Source organism: Sminthopsis crassicaudata, chromosome 1 (assembly GCF_048593235.1).
Source record: "Sminthopsis crassicaudata isolate SCR6 chromosome 1, ASM4859323v1, whole genome shotgun sequence".
NCBI lineage: Eukaryota > Metazoa > Chordata > Mammalia > Dasyuromorphia > Dasyuridae > Sminthopsis > Sminthopsis crassicaudata.
This window is the reverse complement of record NC_133617.1, coordinates 199,090,317-199,116,600: the sequence shown is the minus strand read 5'-3', so window position 1 is coordinate 199,116,600 and position 26,284 is coordinate 199,090,317. Positions and strand designations below refer to the sequence as shown.

The following is a 26,284-nucleotide window of genomic DNA, read 5'->3' as shown; positions in this document are numbered from 1 at the left end:
TTTTTTCTCATGAACTCCAAGTATGAGATATAGCTAGTTCCATCCTCTTTCTCAATTCTTCACTAATGTGTTTTCTTTCACCTTCTCCTTTCTCTTTTCATATCCTTGAAAAAGAACCAATTCTTATTTTTTTAATACCTTTTTATTGACAAAACATATTCATGGGTAATTTTTCAACACTGACCTTTTGAAGAACTTCTGTTCCAACTTTTCCCCTCCTTTCCCTCATCCCCTCCCTTAGATGGTAGGCAGTCCCATACTTGTTAAACATGTTAAAGTATATGTTAAATATAATATATGTATGCATATTTATACAGTTATCTTGTTGCACAAGAGAAATTGGATTTAGAAAGAAGGTAAAAGTAATCTGGGAGGAAAAAAAAATGTAAGCAAACAACAGAAAGTGCAAATGCTATGTTGTAGTCCACACTCATTTCCCAGTGTTCTTTTGCTGGGTGTAGCTGGTTCTGTTCATCACTGAACAATTGGAACTGATTTGGATCCTCTCATTGCCAAAGATAGCCTCTTCCATCAGAAATGATCCTCATATAGTCTTCTTGTTGATGTATATGACAATCTCCTGGCAGAACCAATTCTTTGACTCAGTTACTCCTACTCATATTTAACTTCCTCAGTATCCTTTAAGGTCATTAAAATTCTGAAGGGGCATTTTTTTTTCTCATTTTAGAATGCCATCACTACACTAGTTCCTTCCAATTGCTCAAAGAAATTTATCTTTCTAGGTTTCTCTAAATTTTTGTGTTTGTATTAGAGTTCTTACTCAGCCTTAAATGTTTTCATCAGAAATGCTTAAAAGTTTTTTATTGTATTAAAGATACATTTTTTTCCTTACTGTAGGCTCAGCTTTTGCAGGCTGTTATTTTTGGTGTTTTTTCCTTTAACTTTTCCAACGTCTCTATTAGTTTATCAATAGAAACTGCTATGTATTATATGATTTTTGAGTGAAGTTCTTTGGTTCTTGAACTTATATCTCGATGCTTACATTATTTTTTCTTTGACATAAGAATGCTAGATTTTGGCTATTGAGTTCCTTTCAGGAAGAGATTGATTTTCCCATTGATCCCAACCCCTTTAATTTTCTCTCTTGGTCTATCAGATATAGGCAGTTTTTATTTTTTGAAACATAATGTCCAGGCCTTCTTTTTTTAAGGATCATTTTCAGGGAGTCCAATGATTCTTAAATTTTTTCTCTTTGACATGTTTTCCATGTCATTTGTTTTTGATATCTGATCTCATCTTACATTTTCTCATATTTTTTTCAATCTTTTGATCTTGTTCCAATTCCATTTATTTTAGTTTTCAAGGATTCTGTTTCTTTAGAAAATTTTCTTTAGAAAGGATTCCATTTCTTTAGAAAATTTTACCACACTTTTGGTTAAATTTGTTACTCTCCAATTATTTTCTTAAGAACGGTTACTGAATTAAAAAAAACAAAAACAAAAACAAAATTCTCTTCCTTTCTTTTAGGTATTTATATAGCCTTGTAGAAAAGTCTTCTTTTCCCTTTCATATTTTTTTCCTTTGATTTCTGCTTTCAATATTCATCTCTTCAGGTTTAGTTGTGTCAGTGCTGGGTTCCATGCTGTTCTTTTGGGTGGAGTGGTGAAACCTGTTTGGTCTAATACTGAGTTCCCTGTAGATTACATGTATGTATACATGTATCCATCTGTGATCATGCAGGCACTTTGTTTAGGAGTGGGAATAGGCAATTCCTATTGCTCCTAGGCTTTTGGCTGATTTTAAGTACATCTGGAATAGAAGAAGTAACTTACTATAATTTCTCATTAGATTTATTGATCATTATTTGGTTTATTGAAAACTTTAGGTTTCTTCTGGAGTAAGGGTGGCAGCTACCTCTTATTTACTGGGCCATCTTAGCAGGAAGTCTCATTTATACTCCACAATCAAAGAGTATCTCTTTGGTTTCTGATTGCTTTCTGTCACAAAAAGAACCACTTTAAATATTTTTTATATAAAAAAATCTTTTTTACTTCTTATGATCTCTTTGTTATATTTTGACTGTTAATAGTATTATTGGTTCAAAGAATATGCAGAATTTAGTAACTTTTGGGGCATAGTTTGAAGATGATTTCCAGAATAGCTGGGCCAATTCACGGCTCAATTAACATGTGTCTATATTTCCATAGTCTCCAAAATTTATCATTTTATTTTTTTGGCCAACTTTACCAATTTGATAGGTGTGAGATAGAACCTCAAAATTGTTTTAATTTGGAGTTCTCTGTTAGTGGTTTGGAACATTTTTTCCATATTGCTATTTATAGCTTGAGTTTCTTTCATGAGAACCATCTGCTTATATCCTTTGGCCATTTGTCAATTGGGGAATAGTTCTTATTCTTATACATTTGAATCAGTTCTTTGTATAGATTAACAAATGAAACTTTATCAGAGAAACTTGCTGTAAGTTACCTCTTTTCTTTCTAACCTTAACTGATTTGGTTTTGTTTCTATAAAATCTTTAATTTTATGCAATCCAAATTATCTACTTTAATTTCTTTATCCATTTCTGTCCCTTTTAAGATTATGAACTCTTCCTCTACTTTATATTTGAATAATTTTTTCCTTGTTTCTCTAATTTGCTTATGGTACCTTCACATTTTCAGCAGCTGTTCTTCTGGTTGCACTTTATGTTTGTAAATGATAAAACAGTCCATTTAAAATTGAAGGTTAACCAAGTGTAATGAAAACCTGCATGGAATCTATTACCCTCAAAATATTGTTTAGGAACATAATATAAAGAATGTCATCAGATAGATGCCTGGAAGAAAATATATAGAGACAGCCAGAAATTACAAATAGATAATCTGTATGCTTTATTGATTTTCACATAATTTTGAGAAACCTAGGTGACTGTTGGCTGAATGCCTTATAGCGCATTTTATTGGAGTATGTGTGCAATAATCTCAAAAGATCAACTGTATGATATGTATAATTTGAAGGAATAGTCACATTGATAATTTATACTGATAGATTTGTTGATCTGTACTGATAAAGGAAATACCTCCCTCAGAGTTCCATTAGTTAATGAAATCATTAGTTTAATTTTTAAAAAGCTCATTTAACCAATTAAAAAATTAACAGATAACTCCAAATTATATAGTACTGTTTAAAGTTGATAAGAGTTCAGCAGTGGGAGAGATCAGTGCAGCTGGATTCATTAGAGAATGCTTACTAGATGATAGACTTTAGATGGGGTTTAAAGTAAACATTGAACTTGAATTGAAAGGTTAAGGGAAGTATGAATGGAAAATAATAAAGGAGAATAATATAAACATGGAGGCAAAAGAGTCTTTGAACATGGGGACATCATGGAAATAGACTGGAAAAAGAAGACACATATTAAGTTGTAGGAGGAAGAGTAAAGTTAGGGCCTGTTGAAAATGCACAGATTTCATGAGAAGGGAGAAAAATTTGAGTCAGAGTAGCTGTCTGGGAGGATAGTAATATGAGGTTGATGAAAGACTGTACTAGAACAGTATAGTACAGAACTCATTACCATGTATAGGTTATTGGAGTAGCTTTCTTTTTTGTTTTTGTTTTTGTTTTTTTTCGAGGCTGGGGCTAAATGACTTACCCAGGGTCACACAGCTAGGAAGTGTTAAGTGTGAGACCAGATTTGAACTCGGGTCCTCCTGAATTCAAGGCTGGTGCTCTGCCCACTGTGCCACCTAGCTGCCCCCTTGGAGTAGCTTTCTAAAGGGTCTTCAGGCATTTGTCCTCTCTTTTTCGACAATTCAGCTTTGCTATTATTATCAGACTTTTCTTTGTTGTGCATTGGTCTGATCATGTAATGCTTAGATATTTTTCATTGGTTCCCCATTGCAGTGCTACCAAATAAAGAATTCAAGATCCCTCATAATATGTTACTATTCTATCTTTACATCTTTATCTTTTTTTTTTTAGGCCATTGGAGTTAAGTGACTTACTCAGGGTCACACAGCTAGGAAGTGTTAAAATGTCTGAGTCACATTTGAACTCAGGTCCTCCTGACTTCAGGGCTGACTTCTATCCACTGTGCCACCTAGCGGCCCCTAAAGCTTTATCTTATTGTTCTCTGAATCCTATGTCTAGATAAATACTTAAAGACTCTGCCACTGACTATTCTCTTTGCTATCTTGTCAGAGTATTTTTCTGCTCCATATTTTTATGTTGGAAATGCTCTTTTCTCTTTGCCTATAGAATTCCATCGGGAAAATATTGATTCATTTACTTTGTCCTCCCTGTTGGTGAAAACCTTCTTGTTCTTGCTGCATTTTTTTTTTTTTTTTTTTTTTGCATTTGGCTTAGATTTGTGCTTGTATTTATAACCATATTTTAGATAGTTATCTGTCTATGGGTCTTCCCCCTCCTAGATTAAAAGCATGAGGAGATCAGGGACTTTTATTGTTTAAAGTTTTTATTAAATATTCAAATCAATTGTTCCTTGGTAAACAAATTGAATTTAAAAATTGAAATGGAGAGAAAGGAATGGATATATTTTGTGAGTGAAACTGATAGAGCTTGGCTAGCAACTAGCTATAAGGTTGAAGAAAAGGGGTAGCTAGTTGACTCCGTGGATAGAGTTGAATCAGGAATATATAGCTTCCTGAGTTCAAATCTGTCCTCAGATACTTACTAGCTGTATGACCCTGGACAAATCATTTAACCCTATCTTTTCAGTTTCCTACTCTATAAAACGAGCTGGAGAAAAAAGTCTTTTGCCAAGAAAACCTAAAATAGGGTCCTGAAGAGCCAGATATCAATGTTCATAGTAACAACAGCAACAATATAAGGTTGAAGAAAGGGAATGAGTCTGAGCCACTGGGAAGTTGTCATTAAACAGCTCTGGGAAAATTGTGTATGTATGATTGGGTTGGGGAATGGGATGGGATGTGCACACTCAGATGCAATTTGTGGTTGAGATTAAGGAGTTTGTTTTTGCACATGTTGAGTTTGAGATGCTAAAATACCCTTAGTCAGTTGGAGATATGAAAAGTTAAATGCTTAAAGTTAAACATTGAATTTACAGATTTAGCAGGTATCAGAATTCTTAGATCAAAATGCTGACCACATAAAAGAGCAAGCTTAATTTGATTTGTAAATTTTACAGAGAGTAGTGAAGAGAGTTAAAGTAACTTCTGGTGAACATTCCATTAAATGCTCCTTTTTGTATATAAATTTGCATGTAACATTAATATTTCTTATAAAATAAATGGAAAATAATATGCTTTAATTGAATTAAATAATGTAATAAAACAAAGTCAATATTATGGATTTTTAAAAGCTTTTTACTCAAAAAGCATTTTAAAAAATAAATTATTTTCTGTTTATTTAGTTCTTCCTTTGAAACCTTACTTTGCCTTAACCTTCAACTATGAACACAGTATTTTACAATGGCATAATGATTGTTAGATGAGGAAATTATTAATTGACAGCTGAAAGGTGAAAGACTTTCCTCTGAGAAAAGGAGAGATGAATGTGGAACACTGGTTGTAGATAAATATATTAGCTTGATTGGCCATTGAAAGTATAAGACAATTTTAAAGGTTTTTTACCCTGGGGAAAGGGTATAGAAAATATAAATCCATTATAATTTCCTGATATATGATAGAAAATTAATTTTTTTTCTCTCTTTTTTTTTTTTAAGGACAGAATCCATATCCAATGCTTCAATTTTTTTAGTCACAGAAATTTGAGATGAAGAATTCACTTTAAGTCCCCCATCAAATTGATGATTGAGGTTATTTTTTGAGGGAGAGACTTAGTGATATAGTTCTTTCAAATTCTACTTCCCATCTTTCCAGGAAGTACTTCATATATTTGTCAAAGCTCATATAAAAAATGAAAAGAAAATTTCATTGTGATGAATTTCATGACATTTTAATCAAGAGACTCTAAAGTCAACCACCATTAGTGGTGACTTCAGGGTTAATAAATGAGTAGGTTCTTTTTCTGTGTGCAAAAGACTAATAATGGACTTACTTATTTTATAGGTGTTATGAAAGCCAAATGAGGTGCCCTTGACACAAGAAACGTAGCTTACCGAACATTACAGTAAGGATGGATAGAAATAAAAATCCTGAGAATGAAGAAGATAAAAATTCAGAAACCAAAGCAAAAAGAGACTTCAGAAATTCTATCCAAAATGCAGAATGTGGAGCCTTATCTGATCTGAAATCAGACATCTCCTCAGATGAAGTGCATAGAGATCTTGAAAAGACAGAAGAAAATGGAATAAACAAAAGAGGATTTTCTGAATCTTCAAATCCTTTACATGCAGATGTGGATAAAACTATAAATGAGCATTTTCCCAAACGAATAAAGTTGGATGTCTCAGAATACCTTAAAACAGGGGAAAATGATCTTCAGAGTAAAGTAACAGCAGTGGGAATCATTGTAGATGGTATACAAAAGCCTTTATTAAATGAATTCCCAGATGGTGATACATGTCTTCCAAATTTATTGTCTCCTAATTGTGACCTCAGTGTTGCTGATCAGGCAACTCCAAAAATACATGCAGAGAAAAAATGTGTGGAAGATGTTATTTCTCTTGATCCTGAAAATGTATCTTCTCTTCACTTGGAAGAAATCAGTGTTAGATGTACAGTTGGAGATGTAGATACAGTTTTTAAATGTAAAATATGTGATCAGTTGTTTTCTACTTGTTCTGATCTGGAAAAACATTCTGAAAGTCATGTAAAACATTCTAAAGAGCTTATCTGCCACCAATGCAGCCACAAAGCAGAGAACAGTTCATCCTTACATGCACATATCAAGCAAACACATGGGCAGCAGAGTATATTTTGTTGTGATCTTTGTGGTTTTCAGTGTGTTGAAGAAAACCTTTTGGATGCTCATTACCTTGGTAAGACGCACCTCCGACGTCAGAATCTTGCTGCTCGTGGGGGATTTGTCCAGATATTGACAAAAAAATCATTTTGTAAAAAACAATATACAACAGATACAGAAAAGACAGTGAGAACAAAACCTAGAGCTCAGAAGTCAAGAAGTAAGAATACTGATTCAAGAGAATTAAGAAATGCTCAAAATAAACTTCATGTTTTGAATGAAAGCCTTTCCAAACCAAGTGGTGACAATGAGCTTTTTGTTGAAATGATGCCATCTAAAAATATTTCATCAGAAAACCTGAAGTCTTTTGAAGAAGAAAAAATTATTTCACTTAGTGTAGAGAGGAATATTGAATGTCAGGAAAAAAAAGTAGGCCCATTAGTAACTTCAGAGGATCTTTTAGATAAGTTAGAACCTACTAAGAATGATCTACGGACAGTTCATAGTATTAATACAGTGAGGAGACTGGAAAGAAAAAGACCTGAAAGAAGTGTTTTAATGTTAAGCTCTGGCTTTAGACGAAGAGGTGGGTCTTTCACCTTAAAAAGTCAGGCAAAGAAAAGACTTAGTCTTTTGGGAATTAGCAAAAAAGGCAAAAATGAAACACACAGAATGTATATGAAAAACCTGCGAACTCAGATGAAGCCAAGTGATGCAAAGTCTACAACAGCTAAACACTTAGAAACTAATAGTGATGTCAACAGTTTTTGTGTGAATACCTCAGAATCCCAGGGATTTATGCAGACTAAGGCGAAATCTCATCCTCAGTCCTCTACACAATTTGATTCTTTGATGATGAAGCCACTTTCTGGTCACCCAATGTTATATACTTGTACCTACTGTAGCCATATCTCTGAAAACAGGAACAATTTGGAAATACATATGAAAAGATGCCATGGAAGAGAGGTAAAATTTCACTGTCAGACTTGTGATTATTCTAGTTTGTCACAAGGAGACTTAGACAGACACTTGAAGAATAACCAGCATCAGGAGGCTGGATGTATATTTAGTTGTCAGTGTTGTTCATTTATTTCTATGAATGAAATAAATCTTAGAGATCATATGAAGGAAGAGCACAATCTGATTTTTTCTTGTTCTTATTGCAATCTATTCTTTCTATCTGACAAAGACTTGGCAGAACATGAAACCACTGAGCAACATAATAATTTATCAGTTCATTCAAAGAGTTCTCAATCAGTTTGTAATGCTTTAACTTTACAAGTTAAAACTTTAAATACTTCTGAATTAAGTGATAATAGAAAAGATTCTACTAATAAAGCAGAAAAAGCTTTTCAGGAGGATGTCCATAAACTCTCTAAGTTGAGCCATGGAAGTGAAATAAAACATTCTACCTTAACTAAACCCCAGTTTCAATGTAAGAAGTGTTTTTATAAAACAAGGTCTTCTACAGTTCTGACAAGACATATAAAGCTTCGGCATGCTCAAGACTATCACTTTCTATGCAAAGCATGTAATCTTTATTCTTTGAGCAAAGAAGGAATGGAGAAACACATTAAGAGAAGCAAGCATCTTGAAAATGCTAGAAAAAATAACATTGGTTTACGTTTTGAAGAATGTATTGAAAGGGTTTGTATTGGTGTGAGTGATAAAAAAGATGAGTCTAATATTTCTGGGAATGGAACAATTGAAGGAAATGTAGAAAGTATGCAGTTACAGACATCATCCTGTCTTGAGACAAAAATGCCAACTAATAAAGAACAGTCTAGTGAAATCACCAAAGGTGGTGAATTAGCTTTTGCCAATACCCCAAAGAGAGGGAGACCTAAAGGTAATATTTCAAGGACATGTTCTCATTGTGGTCTTTTGGCTTCTAGTATTACAAACTTGACAGTTCATATTAGACGGAAACATAGTCACCAATATAGTTATCTATGTAAAGTATGTAATTACTACACTGTAACTAAGGGAGATATGGAACGTCACTGTGCCACCAAGAAACATAAAGGACGTGTAGAAATAGAAGCAAATGGAAAACAAGGGTCAGATATTATTGTTTGCCCCGAAGAGAGTCATCTTGAATCTTCTAGGAAGATGACTGCCAGTCCAGTAGGTCCTTTAGATGAAAATGTTGGTAATGGTAATGAGCCAGTTGAATTGACTAATGCCATTTTTGAAAAATTGTCAGTAGAACATGGAAAAAGAGTTGAAATAGAAGTTGAAAATGTCCTTCATTCTCTAGGTCAAGAGGGGAGTGAGCATCTTACTGACAAAAAAGAGTCAATATCTTTGAAATCAGAGGATGTAATCCAGGAGGTTGAGAAGAGTTCTGTAATTACAAGTGATAATAAATGTATACATTGTGAGTTTGTTGCTCACTCTTCCACTTCATTAGAATTGCACATAAAACGGAAACATACAAAAGATTTTGAATATTACTGCATGGCATGTGACTACTATGCAGTTACTCGCCGGGAGATGACAAGGCATGCAGCAACAGAGAAGCATAAAATTAAAAGACAGTCTTATGTTAGTTCTTCTGGGGATGAAGGAAAAGACACTGATATTTCTAAAAAAATTATTGCCCTACGTGAAGAAGAACATGCACAAGATTCTAAAGAACTACAAATCAATTCTCATCAAACAGGATATACCCTTGATATAAGTATATCAGACATGGCTAAATCTAAAAGAACTGATGATTGTCCTCTCTTAGATGAGAATACCAATGTAGACATTTCCAATGTAATCTGTACTCCTGAATCAGTAGAGGTTGAGGCCAGGGGAGGATATGTCCTCAAAGAAGATCATTCTCTGATTGAGACGTTCCATCAACCCCTTGCCAAAGATAAAGTTGTGAAATCTGAGGAAATAGCACACCCTAAAAAAAATTCTGCTAAAAATTTACCCAAAATATGTCAAAATCCAAATCAAGAAAGTTTGGATTTTAATTGTGAGATAGTAAAGAAAAACCAAGATGCATCATATGATGAGAGTGGTCCAGATATTCATTGTCAGAAAACTGAGAAAAGCTTGGTTGAAAATAGAGGGAAAATTGATAATGAACAGGCAAGTACTGAAGTTCTAGTTAGAGGACCTCAAAATGAAAGCAATCCTTTGGTTATCCTAAAAGCAGCAATGGAACAGTCCAATCTTGATGAAAACAATATCAACAAAGTTGAAAGTATTTATAGTTCTGAGAATAGCAAACGCCCACAAGAAGAAACTGTTTTGAAAGAATCACTTATGGATTCACAGTATGAAAATGAAATCATTTTGGAAGAGGAATGCCCAGAACCTAACACACAAGAATATAATGAAGCTTTTGAAACTATTGGTATTGATGATAAGGGAAGGTCCATGTATACTTTTGACCAATTTGATTCTTCTATTGTAAGAATAAAGAACCATGAAGATGATGATTCAGCAGAGCAATCTGAGGAAAGTTTGATAACTGGACTGAAGATCAATGACTTACCTTTCAAAGACTCTTTACAAGGATTAAAAAAGAAGAAAACTGAAGGAAATTCTCTTATTGAATCCACTCGTATACGTTGTGATGACTGTGGCTTTTTAGCTGATGGTTTAAGTGGACTAAATGTTCACATAGCTATGAAGCATCCTTCAAAGGAGAAACATTTTCATTGCTTATTATGTGGAAAATCATTTTATACAGAAAGTAATCTCCACCAGCATTTGGCTAGTGCTGGTCATATGAGAAATGAGCAGGCCAGTGTGGAAGAGCTTCCAGAAGGAGGAGCCACTTTTAAATGTGTCAAGTGTACAGAGCCCTTTGATTCAGAACAGAACTTATTTCTTCACATTAAAGGACAACATGAAGAATTGCTTCGGGAAGTAAATAAATATATAGTGGAAGACACTGAGCAAATCAACCGTGAGAGAGAAGAGAATCAGGGAAATGTTTGCAAGTATTGTGGGAAGATGTGTCGAAGTAGCAATTCCATGGCATTTCTAGCACATATTCGCACTCATACAGGTAGGTCTGTTTTGTAGCAAGCACATATTTACCTATAAATACAAATGAATGTTGAATAAAATTACTCCTTTCCAAATATATGATCCTTAAACATTTTTTCTCAAGTAATTCACAATATTGCCACAGTCAGAAAACTATTGGTGATATTGTAACATATTCTTAACGTTATGTAATCCTTGATGATTCTCCTGTGGGCAAGTTTCAGAAGATTACTTTGTTTTTTTCAAAATTTAAAATTATGTCATATTTTGATTAGCACTTAGGTTTTAAAGTACATGGTAAGTAGAATTTTGTGGTTTTGGAAGACATGTTGAATAATTTTGGCAGATATTTTGAAAATTGTCTTAAGATAAAAGAATTATTTATATTTTGAGGATTTATAATATCCAATACATGCTGTGTTGGTTCCTGGAAAATGTAACTGCTGGGCAACAAAGTTTTGCCTTCAAGGAATCAAAAATCAGTCACAGTTTTTCAGAACTAATATATAAAATGAATCTGATGTTCATGAAGGTAGCACCTAATTTAGTTTCTGTGCTCTGTCACACTTAACATTCCATTTTTATGTTTAATTTTAAGTGGAAATTTAAAAACATTTTTTGTGGAAAATGCATAAGTCACTATTCTAAATTTATGTAAAAATTCACTGCTCTGTTTCTATAAACCTGCCATACATTCTTTATTTTAAATAGACAGCTTTTCTAAATCACAGTTCTGTGCTTAGACAAGTGGTGTCTCCCATAGTTGAATTTATGAGTGGATTTGAATAATAAATTCACATTTCAATGAACATATTTTCATTAAAACTGTAAGGTTTATTTTACTGTACTTTTAAATAATGGCTTACTATGGAAGCTATACTTTAAATTCATGCAGTATTTGAAACTTAGTACATGGTTACAAGGAAAAAGGCAAAAAAAGGTAAGAAACATTATCATCATCATCATTATCATTGAAGATAAATATTTTCATTGAAGAAGTATGGGACAATACATAGAATTGATGTAGAAAAATATTGACATTGTCTTCTGGATACCAGCTACTTTGGTGCAATGAATTTGTTAGCACTTCCCTTTTATTCTTTTTACACCTCTATCAATACCATGTTTGAATGTCAGATAGTAATAAACAGTTCACTTTTGGTTGTGATACGTCTGGGAAATAGTCTTGTTCACATGGACAGAACATATGTATCAGCTCTCAATATGTTCTCTTAAGGCAGATAAAACTGAATAAAACTAAGGGGAAGATGCTAATGGAGCTCTTTTTAGAATTCTTTATGCAACTGTCTGGTCAAGACATGTTGCTTATAATTGATGTGTCCATTACTTGAATTCTCTTGTAATTATAGTCAATAAGTCTTGTAAATGTGTTAAAGCTCACTAAAAGCATACAAATTCAAGAACAGAGTAAGGCTAATAATTTAAAATAATCAATGTAGGCATTTCAGCACTTAATTTCCCTTGTGTGTTGATAGCTGATCATTCTTAATCCATTAAGATTTATTTAGTCGTTTACAATGCAAAATAGGTTTGCACTGGTCACTTGTGCCATTTGAAAATGTCCACCAGGTTAAGTGCAGAATGTAGTCCATTAGTCTTCCTTGACTATATGTATTAATTGCATTTAAAATCAAGTTAATGTGGATGTGAAAGTGAGGTAACTATCAATATATGACAAAGCAACCTTACTTATATAAGTTACATCATTGATTGTAACATTTGGTAAAAGTTAGCATACTTTTAAACATCTTGTATCAGTCTTATTAGCAAGTATATATTATTGTGATTTGAAATACCTAAAAGAAAAGTATTCCCCAGTGTGGAATGCTAGTCGTCCATTTTTAATTTTTCAGGGTTTTTTTTTTTGATTGTTTTTATTGTTGCTGAATAGATTTTTAATCCAAGTTCTTTTCTCAAAGAACCTTAAAATGAATTGCTTTTCTGATGCTTTGTTTATGTCCATGAAATAGTAATGTTAGCACTGTTATTAATGATTAACTGGAAAAGGGCTTATTCTTCCAATCTCTTTTCATATTTTGTGATTTACTGTATATTTTATGTAATGTTTTCTTCCCATCCTTAGCATAATAAAAGCAGTGCTGTAAAAAACAAATGGATTTTGGTCAAGAGTGGTAGAAGCAAAAAGAACCTTTAAGTCATGCTGAGCATTTGCTAACTGGAAGGAAGTGGATTGACCAGAAAATGCCATCTGCACTATCACATTTGTATTTGGCTAAGAAAAGTTGCTGGTCACTTTTCTTCATTTTATTTATAACAGATCATACTATGTATTAAAAAAAAAAAAAGTATTAAGCTCTAATTATATGCCATGTACTGTGCTAAGCTCTAGTGATGGATACAAATACAGAAGTGAGAGTCCCTGTGCTCAAGGAGTTTATTTTCAGTTAGGAGAAGACTGCACATAAGGGAGAGTAATGCCCAGGAAGGAGTATTTTTAGAAGTCATAGGAATTGTTAGCAGAACAATAGGATAGTTAGTCAACTGTCATTCCAGAAGCAATGGTTATATTTATTTGGTTATAATTCTTAGGATATGAGATGGAAAGAAAGCTGGGGGCAGAATGAGGATTTCTCTGGGGGTTGGGTAAGTTAATTTTAAGATGTCATTAAAATGAAAAGGGAAGACCATTTTTGAGATTTTAAGATCCACCAAACTGAGAGTGAATTTTTAAAAAAGCATAACTATTCACAAAACTCTCAAATTAATATTTTAAATTCATTTTTAAAGTTTTCCTTTGAAAGTTATTTTCAACTTTTTTGTTGAAAATTGAAAGTTGAAAAAAAAAGCTTTTTGCAAGTCTAGTTAAAAAAAATTCAGATGTTTATCTGGGGGGCCAGTTCACAGCTAGACTATTTGATTTAGTTGAAGCATCTGGAAGGCCTTCATTGAAAAGTCTTAAAGGTATTGTGGTGTTGGTGTGACCAAATTAAGTTTGGCTTTTCTGTTGAGATAGTGATCATTTTAGCATCTTTAAGAGGTTTGAACTACTATTACTTTGGAATAATTGTAGAATTTAAGCTGTCTAAGTGTCTACAAAGACACCGACATTTTTCATTAGAGTAGCTTGGATAATATGTCTTAATTACGTGATAGATAATATGTTCTTTTTGGGCTTGACTTTTTTTTTTTTTTTTTAAACTGTTGTATAAACTCAGCAGTTCAAAATGACTAAGAATTGAATGGTTCAGAAATACTGCAATTGTAATTTTGGCTTATTTTTATCTTTTAAGTTTCTTCAATTGTTTGGCTTAGCGATATCAAAAGAGGGAGCTGATAATAAAAATATTAAACAAAAGGCTTTGTCCTGGATGCCCCTCTTTGTCTAGAATGCTTTCTCCTTATAATTTTATCTCCTAATTTCTCTGGTTTCCTTCAAAACTCAGGTTAAACTCCACCTTCTAAGAGAAGCTTTTCCCAGTCCCTTTTGCTGCTAGTGTTTTCTCTCTCAGAAAATGCTTTCTATCCGCATACATTGAGATTACCTTCCGTTTACATATATATCATCTTTATACTTAGTTATTTGATTTTCCCCTTTGGAAGGTGAGCCCATTGAAGGCAACAAAAGTGCTTTTGTTTCTCTTTGTATTTGTATTATTTATTATAATTCATGGCATATGATAAGTACTTAATGAATATTTATGAATTGCATGACTAACAAATTAAAAAAACCAAAGATAATGTTTTATAAGACTTTTCAAAATTGTATTGAAAGCATAAACTCAGCAAAATTTTGAAAATTTGCATAGCCAAAAATTTAATGTGGGAAATGCAAATATTTAACAATTATATATATATGTATATATATGTATGTATATTCTTTCCTTTAATATTTACACTTAAACTATATAATATCAGAATATCAAATAAATAATAATAATAATAATAATAATTTGGATGCCACCAGGTTTTTTTTGTTTTTTGTTTTTTTATATGGAAATCTATAGTTCCCTTGTTTTATCCAGAAAAAAATACTTGCTCTAGATGCTAGTATCTGAATTTTCATAGCAAAGAAATGGAGATGTTAGTAGACAGTCAACTCTGAATAAGAGAAATAAAAAATAGTCAAGGCCTCAGTGATTTCTGGATGAGAGCAGTCAACAGAATAATACATTTGTGTGTTGTCAGCATGCCATAGCAATGATCACTAAGACCTGACTGAGCTGTAGTTTTTCACAAAGGAGCCATGTATAGTACATGGAAAACAGGAAAGATCTTGTATCAGACCTTTTGAGACACCTGTGGTAACAGGAACAAGAATAAATATGCAACTTAATCTTTGTATGAACAAAAGCGAAATAACATAGTTTTAAATTCACAAGATAGTTGAAATCTATTAAGTAAAATTGCGATATGAATACTAAGAGAACTTTAGAGCATCTGGCTGAAGTCTAGATATTACTAATTACATAATTAGTCTTGTAGTTCATTATTTGGAATATCAGCTCTGTTGCGTTTTTTGTTTCATTTGCAGGTAAATTATCTCTCCTCAGATTTATTTTAATTCAGTAGTCCTGTTAAAAGAATTCTGTGTTGATTTGAAATATCACCAAATCTGAGGTGTATATTTAGTTTTATCAGGATCATTTAAATAAACTGGTTTTTCAATGTGATTGATAAAATGTGATTGCTATGAGCTGCAGTCTCAACCTGCTTTTGACATTTAAACATATAAAGCTGACTAGATATAACCATTCAGGTACTAAATATATTTTACATCTACTTCTAACAGTAGAAATGGAAGTATTAAGAGATCTGGTTTCATTGTCATTGAACTGTGAAATATTCAACCTTGTCTGCCCGTGCTTAGTACTGTTGACTTTTTTATTTCTGTTAGAAGATTAAAATTAAATGCTTCATTTTTTGTCAGCTTTTGGGAATTAAATTGAAATTTAAGACTCTTAAAATTTTTTACTGAGATCTTCAATTTCAACAAAGTATTCTTGGAGGATATTCTATTTTCAAGGGCATAACACAAAGGTTCATTGATCAAGTATGATATACTGTAACATTTTTCTTATCAGAGCTCTTTACGTATATTTATTAAAGATCACATATATCATACCTGACTCTATTGGAAAAAGTACTTCACAAAATATATACTAAACATTATATAAGAAATCTGGGAACATATTGTATTTATTTTAAACTGTAATTTTATGATTTTGATATAGTAATTCAAGGATTTTTACTGTTTAGAAAATTGCAAGATGGCACAGAACATATACTTTAAATAACAAGCCCCTATTTGATAAGCATGGTGGCATGTATCCAATTCAATCATGACTTTTTACTTAAAGTTTTTTATCTTTAGTTTAGGATATGTATTAGGCATCAATTTAAAAAATACATATTTTTATTTTTTGATGTTGAAAAAAGATAGATCTTCTTGGGAAATTATATTTTAGTCTTTTGATTTGCACTAGTCATTTTATGTTAAGAAAATTTGTTCTTGAAATAAATAATAGCCAAAATGTCAATATTTCTGGTTTGCAGAATCATCATAAATTCTTGACCATAAAACAGTCATAAAGGCATCATATTTTATCCACTGTATATTTATACATTGTGTGTCATTACAATAACAATGTAATGAATCATTCTGTGTATGTGACAGAAAAAATCTGAAATACCAATGCTAATGTGAAATGTTCAGACCCAGAGAAATATAGAGAAATTAGAAGATGATCACAGAGAAATATATTTGAAAATCAATATGCTTTGAAAGAATTTTGGTAAGCTGTTTGTATTTCCTTTTTTGAAATTCTTCATTTTCAGATGTTACTTTAGTTTGCTAGATCCTTGTGTGAGTTATAAGGAAAATATTTTGTAGCATATTTATGTGATATTAGTCAGTATACTATTTCTAATTTCAAGAACTACTAGTTTCTTTAAGCTGAAATTTAAGCACACTCTCAGTTGGCATACCTACTGATGTCTGGCCTAGTTCCTCAAGCCATAAATTAAAGCAGCAGGACCTTTTTTGGGACATATAAAATTCCTAATTAGATTAAAAAGTTAAGATTTGAGTCACCTTTTCCAAGAATTTTCATTTCTACAAATTTGAATTACATATTATTTTAATTCAACTTCAATATGTTAAATTTTACTTAGGATCAAAGCCATTCAAGTGCAAGATATGCCATTTTGCAACAGCTCAGCTTGGAGATGCCAGAAACCATGTCAAGAGGCACCTTGGGATGAGGGAATACAAGTGTCATGTCTGTGGGTGAGTAAATTGAAACCATTTCTACCATAGTTAGCTAAGAAGCCTATGCATGATATGCATTGTTTCAGAATTCAAAACTGTTATATGATCAAGAGTCACAAAAATTATGCATGCATATCCTCCTTTCCATTGTTATGGTAAATTCCTTAAATACAGTTATGACATTCTTCTCCCACTTCTAATCCTGTGCTGAAGATGAGCAATTTTATGGGCTACAAGGTCAATTTGAACCTGTAATCTGTAAATTGACTAAATTATAGGATGTTCATTCACATTGCCAGAGAGAACTGTAAATTCCATTTAAAGACATAAAAAATATATAATATAGCCCTTAGATTCTGCGTGTGTGTGTGTTTTCTCACTGTACTACTATAATTTTAATTATTAGCAAATCTTTGAGTCGTAGATTTTCATTTTGTAAGAAAATAAAAGATTGAATTTTGTATAACATATAAAGACATTCTCTCTCTCTCTCTCTCTCTCTCTCTCTCTCTCTCTCTCTCTCTCTCTCTCTCTCTCACACACACACACACACACACACACACACACAGAGCACAAAACAAAATGGATTCTACATTGAGTGTTTGTATGAATTCTGGTTTTGAAACTTCTTGTTTTCCTTTCTCTCTTAATGGCTATTTCTTCTGAAGAATCATTCGTAATGTTTAATTGTCCTTCAAATGTGTTGCATTTAATAGGAGGCACTGAGGCTCCTTAATGCAAAACTAATTAATTTAGCAGAAATGTTTAAAAGGTTTTAAAATGCCATGACATATATGGTACATCATAGGATATTCAAAGTTGGATTTTAATACCCTTCTTCTGATTAAGAATATATTTTAATGTTATTATGCTAGAGAAATTAGCTAATGCATCACATTATGTAGGACTGTGAAACCTGAGAAACCTGCTCTTGAGTTTTGCAGCTAATTCAAAGAACAACCCAGGTTCAATCTGGTGTACCAGTGAGTATAGTACTATGTAATATAGAGCTGATTATTCAGCATGAGGATCTTCTTACTGGTATTTTTATACAAATTTCTTGCAATTCAGAAGTGAACCCCACTTTGTGTGGAACAAATGAATTTTCTTCTGGGATGCAGTTGATTTATTTTCACCTTGGCAAACATTTTTTTTACAAATAATTTTATAGCAATTTTACTAGGTGTGCTGAGTGATTTATTCAGCTGGTAGAATTGATGGTTCAATGACTTGCAGCTAAAGTAAATGAAGATGAACTTTGTCCTAAAGCCCCCTGAAGATCAGTAGTGGAATGAGTTTTGTTACTGCTTCTTTTAGCTGTGAGGTCAGTGCCAAATGGTGCATCCTAATTACTTAAATCTTCAAAATTTTAAAATGAATCTCATTTACTATTTTAAAACATGAGATATGAGAGGGGAAGAGTTTTAAGTAGTTTTAAGGGATAAAAATTGTGTTGCCTGTACACGTAACTCTTTGGATTAGTTGTTAAGACTTGCTTGAAGGTTGTTGGCAAACTTAATATTGATATTCTGTGTTTTTTTCCCAATTCAAATAAAAACTTTTGGTTAAAATTGTAAATAACTTCCAAATTTTGTGAAAGGTCTCACTTTCAGGCCAAACATTCTTATGCAATAAGAATCAGATAAGGTAAATGGATACATTTATGTATTATAAGTGGATAAAATATGTTTTCTTTTATTAAAGCCTTAGAAGTAGTAAAGGAAAACCTTCAGGTAACAATTTTTGGCAGTTATACTATCAAACACCAAATATTTGTGTATTTAAACTGTATAGTTAGAATCATTAGTCTCTACAGTCTACTAATTGCTGCATGCTGCTGAAATGTTATACCAATGGCTGACTATGCCTTACATTTAAGGCATAGTAATATTATAAGTATATATTTCTCTTGCATGTTTCAATGGAACATGAACTTTTGCATTAATTCATATATGTGCATAAATATGTAAACATGTAAAGTAAAAGAAATCTGAGCTGCACTATCCTTTTCTAGGATAATTCTGATATTTTGCTGTACCCTATTTTTTACTTTTCTGAAACTTTTACTTTCAGTGGCATTTACTTTTAAAACTGTTGTATTTTGGCTATCATATAATGTAATAAAATTATTTTCCTACTGGAGAAAAATATTCTGAAGAATTTTAATGAACTGAAGAATATGAAAAGAAACATAGTTGAAAGGATAGAAAATAATTAATTTATCACCTTATAATGTGGAAAGAAGTAAAGTATCATTGGTTGTGATGTGTTTCTACTGTGTAATTAAAAGAATAAGGAATTGAGTAGGTTAAAAATAGAATTGGCAATATAAAAAAAATTGCTAGGATTGGCCATTGGATTAGTGGCACAATAGAGCATTGGTACATTAACACTACTGACAATGTCAATTCATTATCATTGATGGCTAAATAATCTTAGAAAAGCTCAGTGGACCTATTAGTTCCTGAACATAAGCAGCTCATGCTGCATTTCTTCATTAGCTTTAATTGCTATAAATTTTACCTTTTTAAAAATCGGGCTCTAAAAGGTGAAGTGATCTTTCAGGAACATTAACTCTGTAATTTTGTCACAAACAGAAGGTCTTGCACTATGTTTTCTTTTCTGCAGTGGTTAATATTCTCTTCTTTGACTTTTAGAATCTTATGACTAAGCTCTTAATCAGTTGTTATGAGGAAAAATTATTTTACAAATGCTACTAAGTAGTAAGCTGGTTATAGAATTTGAATAAGTACTTGTTTAAGGTGAAATGCTAGTAGTTAGGAGTTTTTCTCATATTTTTTGCTTTTTAAATATATTTTACTGTTTCATAAGCATAAAACATGAAATTGGTCAACATTCCTAAAACATTATGTTAATTTCTTTATAACTTGAAACTTTAAAAGAGGACAGAACATATATATTTTTTCATTTTTGGTCTTTTTTTTTTTTTTTTTTTTTTTTTTTTTTAGGCCATAAATTAACAATGAAAAGTAATTTCTTAACAGTTGATCTAATTGCTACAACTTATAAGTTAAATGTAAATTTATATATTGTTACAATTTAAAAGTTTACATATGACTATCTTAAAATGTGTGATTCCTATTGAGTACCCCAGATTTAGAGTTTAAAATTCTGTTTGATTACCCAGATTATTATATACAGGGAAATAGTTTAGTGTGCAAATACCATGACGCTGATTTTCTTTCACTGTGGTTTTTGAGAAAACATTTTTCAATTTTAAGTAATTTCTTTAAAAGAGTTTTTACTATTTTCCTTTTTGTATACTTTTGAGTGGTGTGTTGTAATATTGAATCACATGGTTGGTTTATGTTTTTGGAGGCTAACTATGGCCAAGCAATCATCAGCATGAATGCTTCTCATGTATAGTCCTCAGCCTTCACAGATTATGAGGGGTGACACACAAGATATATAGGGTGCTATTTTTGCCTTCATAAATTTTATGGTCTTGGTGGAAACACAATGCTGGAAGTATCTCAGTACATTTGTTTGACAATCAATTTGTTATAACTTCATCTTCTCTGCCTTTATGGCATTCAACAATCCAGAATTTTCAAGACTTGGTGATGTTAATATAGTAGTTTATTTGGCACATACTCCAATTTCTGTTCAATTCTACTAGCATTTCTTGTCTTACTCTATTTCTAGGTCACTCGTTTCCTTTGTTCCTTTATCTCTCTCTCTCTTTTTTTTTTTTTTGGCCTGCCTTTATTCATTCAAACTCTTATCTGTTTTCTCTATCTTATGCCCTTTATTATGTTAGCATTCTCTGCAGTTTCTCTTTCCTCATTTTCCTTACTTTTATTATTCTTTTTATTCTTCATTTCTTTACTTATTATTTCTTCATTTCTTTATTGTACCTTTCTTTTCTTTTTCCATTTTCACAAACAGAAGTTATTTCAAAAAATCCTTTGGATTTGTCTTCACCTGAAATACTAGAGATTCTGATACTTTTGTATGTTCAATTAAATTAAAATATATAGAAAATAAATAACTGCAAATAAGATAATGATTCCTTTTGTCAGAAAAAGCATGAGGATTGAAATTGAGGTTTTCTTTCATTAGATGAATAATGAGTTTTCAAAGAGAATGTGTCATTGGCATCATTGCAATATCAGAAGAACTATATTCAATTACTGATATAAAATTCTGGTAGGCTTTCCAACATGGTATATACCAAAAATATGTTTGGGGGATTATTTTTTATAATACTGCATTATTTTCAACCCTAGTTCTTTAGGATCAAGCAGTAGCTGCTGGCATAACCCAACCGATCAGAAGGGAATAGAAATGAGAGGCAGATTGGATACCTACTTATGAGACTTGGGGAAAATGTCCATTGTCTTTTCAAGTGTGCCTTCATAAATTTCATGTTAACTATTTGGAGGAGATTTAAGGAATCTTAAATAGAAAGTTCCTACTGCAGGGAAACTATTTTTGTGTGGCATTACCTAGTTTTTGTGTGTTAGAAGGGATCTCTGTGTAGATGATTATAATGTCACTTTCTGACCTTTGCAGCTTGAATAATTGTAAATCATTGCTTCATAACGTGTCAGAGAATGTCTGTACTAGGCAATTAAATGGCAGAATATAATAGACCAAATTATTGCCTGTCATGTTTTCAACAACACAGTTAGTATTTGAGTTACACTTAATCATTACGTGCATTAGCAACTTCATTGGAATCCAGCTTCAGGCTGAGCATGAAATACATTACATTATTTAAACCTCTAATGGTACAAGTCATTTATTTGTGTTGAAGTGTACAACATGCAGAGTTTCATAAAGCAAGGAACACTTGAGAGCTTAATTTATCCAAATCAAAGTCTAAATGCAGATAAACACAAGTGGCAAAAATTAGTAATTTTTATAGGCTGGAAATATTTAAAAATACATGGTTGTGGGTAATTGTAGGCAGCAGGAATAAATTAAAATCACTATTTTTAGTCTGCTCTGGAAACTAAAGCTGTGTATACCTAAATCATTAAAAGCACCATGGAATTGCATTTTTAGCTGAACAATTAATTACACACATCATATTTGCAGATGTATCCAAATAAAATAAATGTTTGGTTCCACTGGTTGTTTTGGTTAAAGAGTTATAGATATAAAAAAAAGTTTGTTTTAATGTATAGCATGAATTATACCTGTAACAATATAAAGTACTACATTTTTCTATTTAGAAAATCAGATTAAGTAAACATTGAACATATTGTCTTGTTACATGAGAAATAAATAGTTGGGGTGTTATTTTAATGTTTATAGTTTGGCTTTATATTCTTAGTTTAGTTTGAACACTTTAAAATCATCGTATGACCATTAATACTTATTACTACCATTATAAGTTCCAAAAATGGCATTACTATTTTAATTTTTTAATTACCAAGACTTCTTAAACTTATTATCTGCTGGCATATATGCTATATATTTTTTCACATGAAAATACCCTATATTTTGAAGCCTTTATAATTAAAGTAAGTTTAAAGCTGATACTTTAGTTTATATAAAAACTAGATGAACTTTTCATTGTCAGTTTTATTAAAGGATACTTGACTAATAACACAGCCTACAAATGAATGTATATGTGTGTATATATTTCAAGCAATATTTCTTTTGTCTTTTTTTTTTTTTTTTGTCCTTACATATATGCTAGATTAGAGAGCAAGTTTTTTTTTCCCCCTTTCCTTCCTGTTTTCTTGGTGCTCAACAAGAGAGTAGATCACAGGTGTTTCTAAGGACAATATTGCAACCCCAAATAGCAGAACTGAATTAAATTATAGAGATTAACATTTTCTAGTATCATTTTCTCTTACCACAGTGAATAAAGTCCTCATAATGATTTTAGAATACATTTTTTCTCCTGATCTTCATAGTAAAATGCTAGAACAAGTTTTTTGGGTTCCTTTGCTTATCTTTTTTTTTTTTTTTTTTTTTTTTAATGTCTCTTATTCTGCTTTATAACTTTCTCAAAACCCCCCTCTCCTTTGTTGCCTATTTAGGCCCTTATAACTTCTCATTTGTTAACTTAGTCAAAGGATGAATGAGAACAATTTAAAAAAAAAAAAAAGATGAAGAATCAGAGACTATTTAAATCAATTGCTAGTGTAATGTATATAATAATGATGATAGAAATGATAGTACATATATATGTATATTTGTATATACATGCATATGCATATATATATGGTTTGAATTCTCTTTATGCGTTGTAAAATCCTTTGCTTGCAAATTTTTTGTGAACTATGTAGATGAGGAGATGGACTTAGCCAGAGGGAAATGACTTTTTAGGTGACATAGACAATAAATATTGGGGCTCAGATTGGAACCCAAGTACTTTTGACTTGTAAGTCTTTTGTTTTTTCATTGCACTGTGTTGCCAACATGCTTTTTTGTCTGCCACATTCCTAACATGTTGAGCTTCCTATTGAGTAACAGGGATCTCATTGCTTCTTGAGGCAGCCCATTTAATTTTTGGAAGTGGTTAGAAGAATTTCTTATATTGAGATAAAATGTGCTTCTCTGTAATTTTATCACACTGTTCCAAGTTTTGTCCTTCAGAGCCAAGCAGAACAAGTCTGTTCCCTTTTCCACATGATATATCTTCAGATGTTTGAAGGCAGTAATTAAGTCTTCCTTTCCTCAGCTAAAGATGCCCAACTCCATCAGCTTATTTTTCTATGGTATGGCTTTGAGTCCTTGAGTCTTTTCATGATATTGGTAACCTTTGTGTGAATATAGTACATAAAGCTTTTAATTTTTCCTTTAAAATATTGGTGCTTAGAATCATTAAAAAAATGCTTCCATTATATTTTGTCCATTAGCTACTATGAAATCCTTTTCCTTCTTTCTAAGGATACTAGACTTTTACTAATTTACTATTAAATTACTAATTAGGCTTTTTGGATGCTATGTCATAATACTAATTCATTGAGCTTGGAATCCACTAAAATCTCTGGGCCTTTTCCCCCTTCATATGAAGTACTCTTTATGTTTCTTCCTTCCCATTCTTGTGCATTTGATTGTTTTCAAACGAAATTCAAGGATTTACATTTATCCTTATCAAATATTATATTAAATTCATAATATTCTAGCCTGTTGATCCTTTTGTATCTCCATTCTTTTATCCAACGAATTGCAATCTTTCCAGCTTGATGGTACTCTTAATATGTTTAGAATGTAACAATTACATCTAAGACATAGTTAAAATGTTGACCAGAATAAATTCAAGAATAGAGCTCTGTTGTTCTACTAGATATTCTTCATTAGGTTGCTATTGGTCCATTAATTGTTCAAGTTATTTTGAATCTATCTTTTGTTGTTCTATTCTCCATATTTGTTCTGAAATTGAAAGAGGTTTTCAGAAAGGTCTTGCCAAAATTCAAGTATCCTCTGGTTAACTTTTACATAGATATGCATTTAATTTTTCTGTAAAATACATAAATGATATGACTAAAGAACTCATCTTAATGATCACTTCTTCCTTTTTTAAAATGCTCACAGATCATCTTTTTTTTTTTTTTTAATTTGTTCTAGATATTTGCCAGTTAAACTTATGAGTCTTTTTGTAGAATCTATTTTTTTTTTTAAAATTTGAAAATTAGAATATTTTGCCACATTTAGTATCTTTTAACATTCTCTACAAGAATTACTTAAAGGGAAAAAAAGAGAGATGAGGAAATGTAACCTTGAAGGAATTCATGTTCACAATTCACTCACTTCAACAAATGTTTACTAAATGGTTGTTATGTTCAAAGTTCTGTTTGGGGTCCTGGAGAGACAGAAACAGAAATGAAAGAAATTCTTTTTGTCCTCTAGACTTTGCATTCTGTGTTAGTTCTTATTTTTCTTATGCTTTTTCTCCTTTTTTTCTTTCTCCCACTAGTATATATCTTTTCTTTTGTCTATAATTTTTTATATGGTAGATGATTAATCACGAAAAAGAAAACATAGCGGGAATGTATGAATTATAAATTCAGAGGGCGAAGTAGATATTGGTGGATATGAATAGACTTTTGAATTATAGAAGAGAGTTATCATGGATTATTTTCAAGAATTTCAGCATTTGTATTGATTCTTTCAATTAGGGACATGAAATTTAGACAATTTGGATAGTGTGATTAGACAAATGTTTTAATTTTAGATAAAAACTGTTTTAAAAATTTCTCATGTGACTTTCCTGAATAGAAAATAACTTGGACCATGAAACACCCTTAATTTGAAAGAAATATATACTGTAACAGAAATAATCCATTATAGATATGCTTCATCAAAAGTTGTTCTACAGGGATGAAATATTAAGCAAAAGTTTTATAGGTGGCATCTAGTTCAGTAGTTTCAATAACAAATATTAATAATTACGAGATCAAATGTAACAGTGGAATTTCATAATTTTGTTAGAGGCTTGATTATAATCCAATGACAATTTTTTTCCATAATGACATTCATGAAGACAATTTTATATGTGCTGTGCAGTATATTCTTTCATTTTATGGTGCCTAGATGCTTTTCTCTTTGTTTTGAGCAATTTGAATTCTTCATGTTTACTCATGCTATTTTATTAATTTCTTTTAGATTCATGCATCTTCTGAAATTACCAGCTCCTTAGCATTTTATTAAGGATTAGAATTGAGACAACATTGAAATATCAGAGGTTACAAAGTAACATGTTAAACAACATTCAGGATGAATTTTTTTTATTAAAACTTTTAATTTAGAAAACATATGCATGGCTAATTTTTCAACACTGACCCTTGCAAAGCCTTCTGTTCCAAATTATCCCCTTCTTTCCGCCACTCCCTACCCTTCGTGTCAGATAGTCCAATACATGTTAAATATATTAAAATATATGTTATATCCAATATTTGTATACATATTTATACAATTGTCTTGCTGCACAAGAAAAATCGAATCAAAAAGGAAAAAAAAAACCTGAGAAAGAAAAATGCAAGCAAACAACAACAGAAAGAGTGAGAATGCTATGCTGTGGTCCACCCTCAGTTCCCATGGTCTGCTCTCTAGATATAGATGGCTCTCTTCATCACTGAATAACTGGAATTGTTTTGAATCATCTCATTATTGAAGAGAGCCACATCTAGGATGAATTTTTTTCCTATCCTACCTTTGTATTTTCTACTCCCAGCTCTGACACTTTTTTTTCCTTCTTTCTTAAGTTCTGAAGCTCACTTTTAGAATTCTTTAGATTGGGACAAAAAG

General features: G+C 31.7%; 1 protein-coding gene across 4 annotated transcripts in view; it reads left to right on the top strand.

Moving 5' to 3' along the window:
• Positions 1-26,284, top strand: part of ZNF407 (zinc finger protein 407) — a 614,546-nt gene that overhangs the window by 68,511 nt on the left and 519,751 nt on the right. For all 4 annotated transcript variants that reach the window (XM_074273803.1, XM_074273819.1, XM_074273810.1 and 1 more), the window contains 2 exons: positions 6,012-10,822; positions 16,957-17,071. In XM_074273803.1, coding sequence (XP_074129904.1) covers positions 6,079-10,822; positions 16,957-17,071 — 4,859 coding nt within the window. In that variant the 5' untranslated portion in view covers positions 6,012-6,078. The remainder of the gene's footprint in view (positions 1-6,011; positions 10,823-16,956; positions 17,072-26,284) is intronic.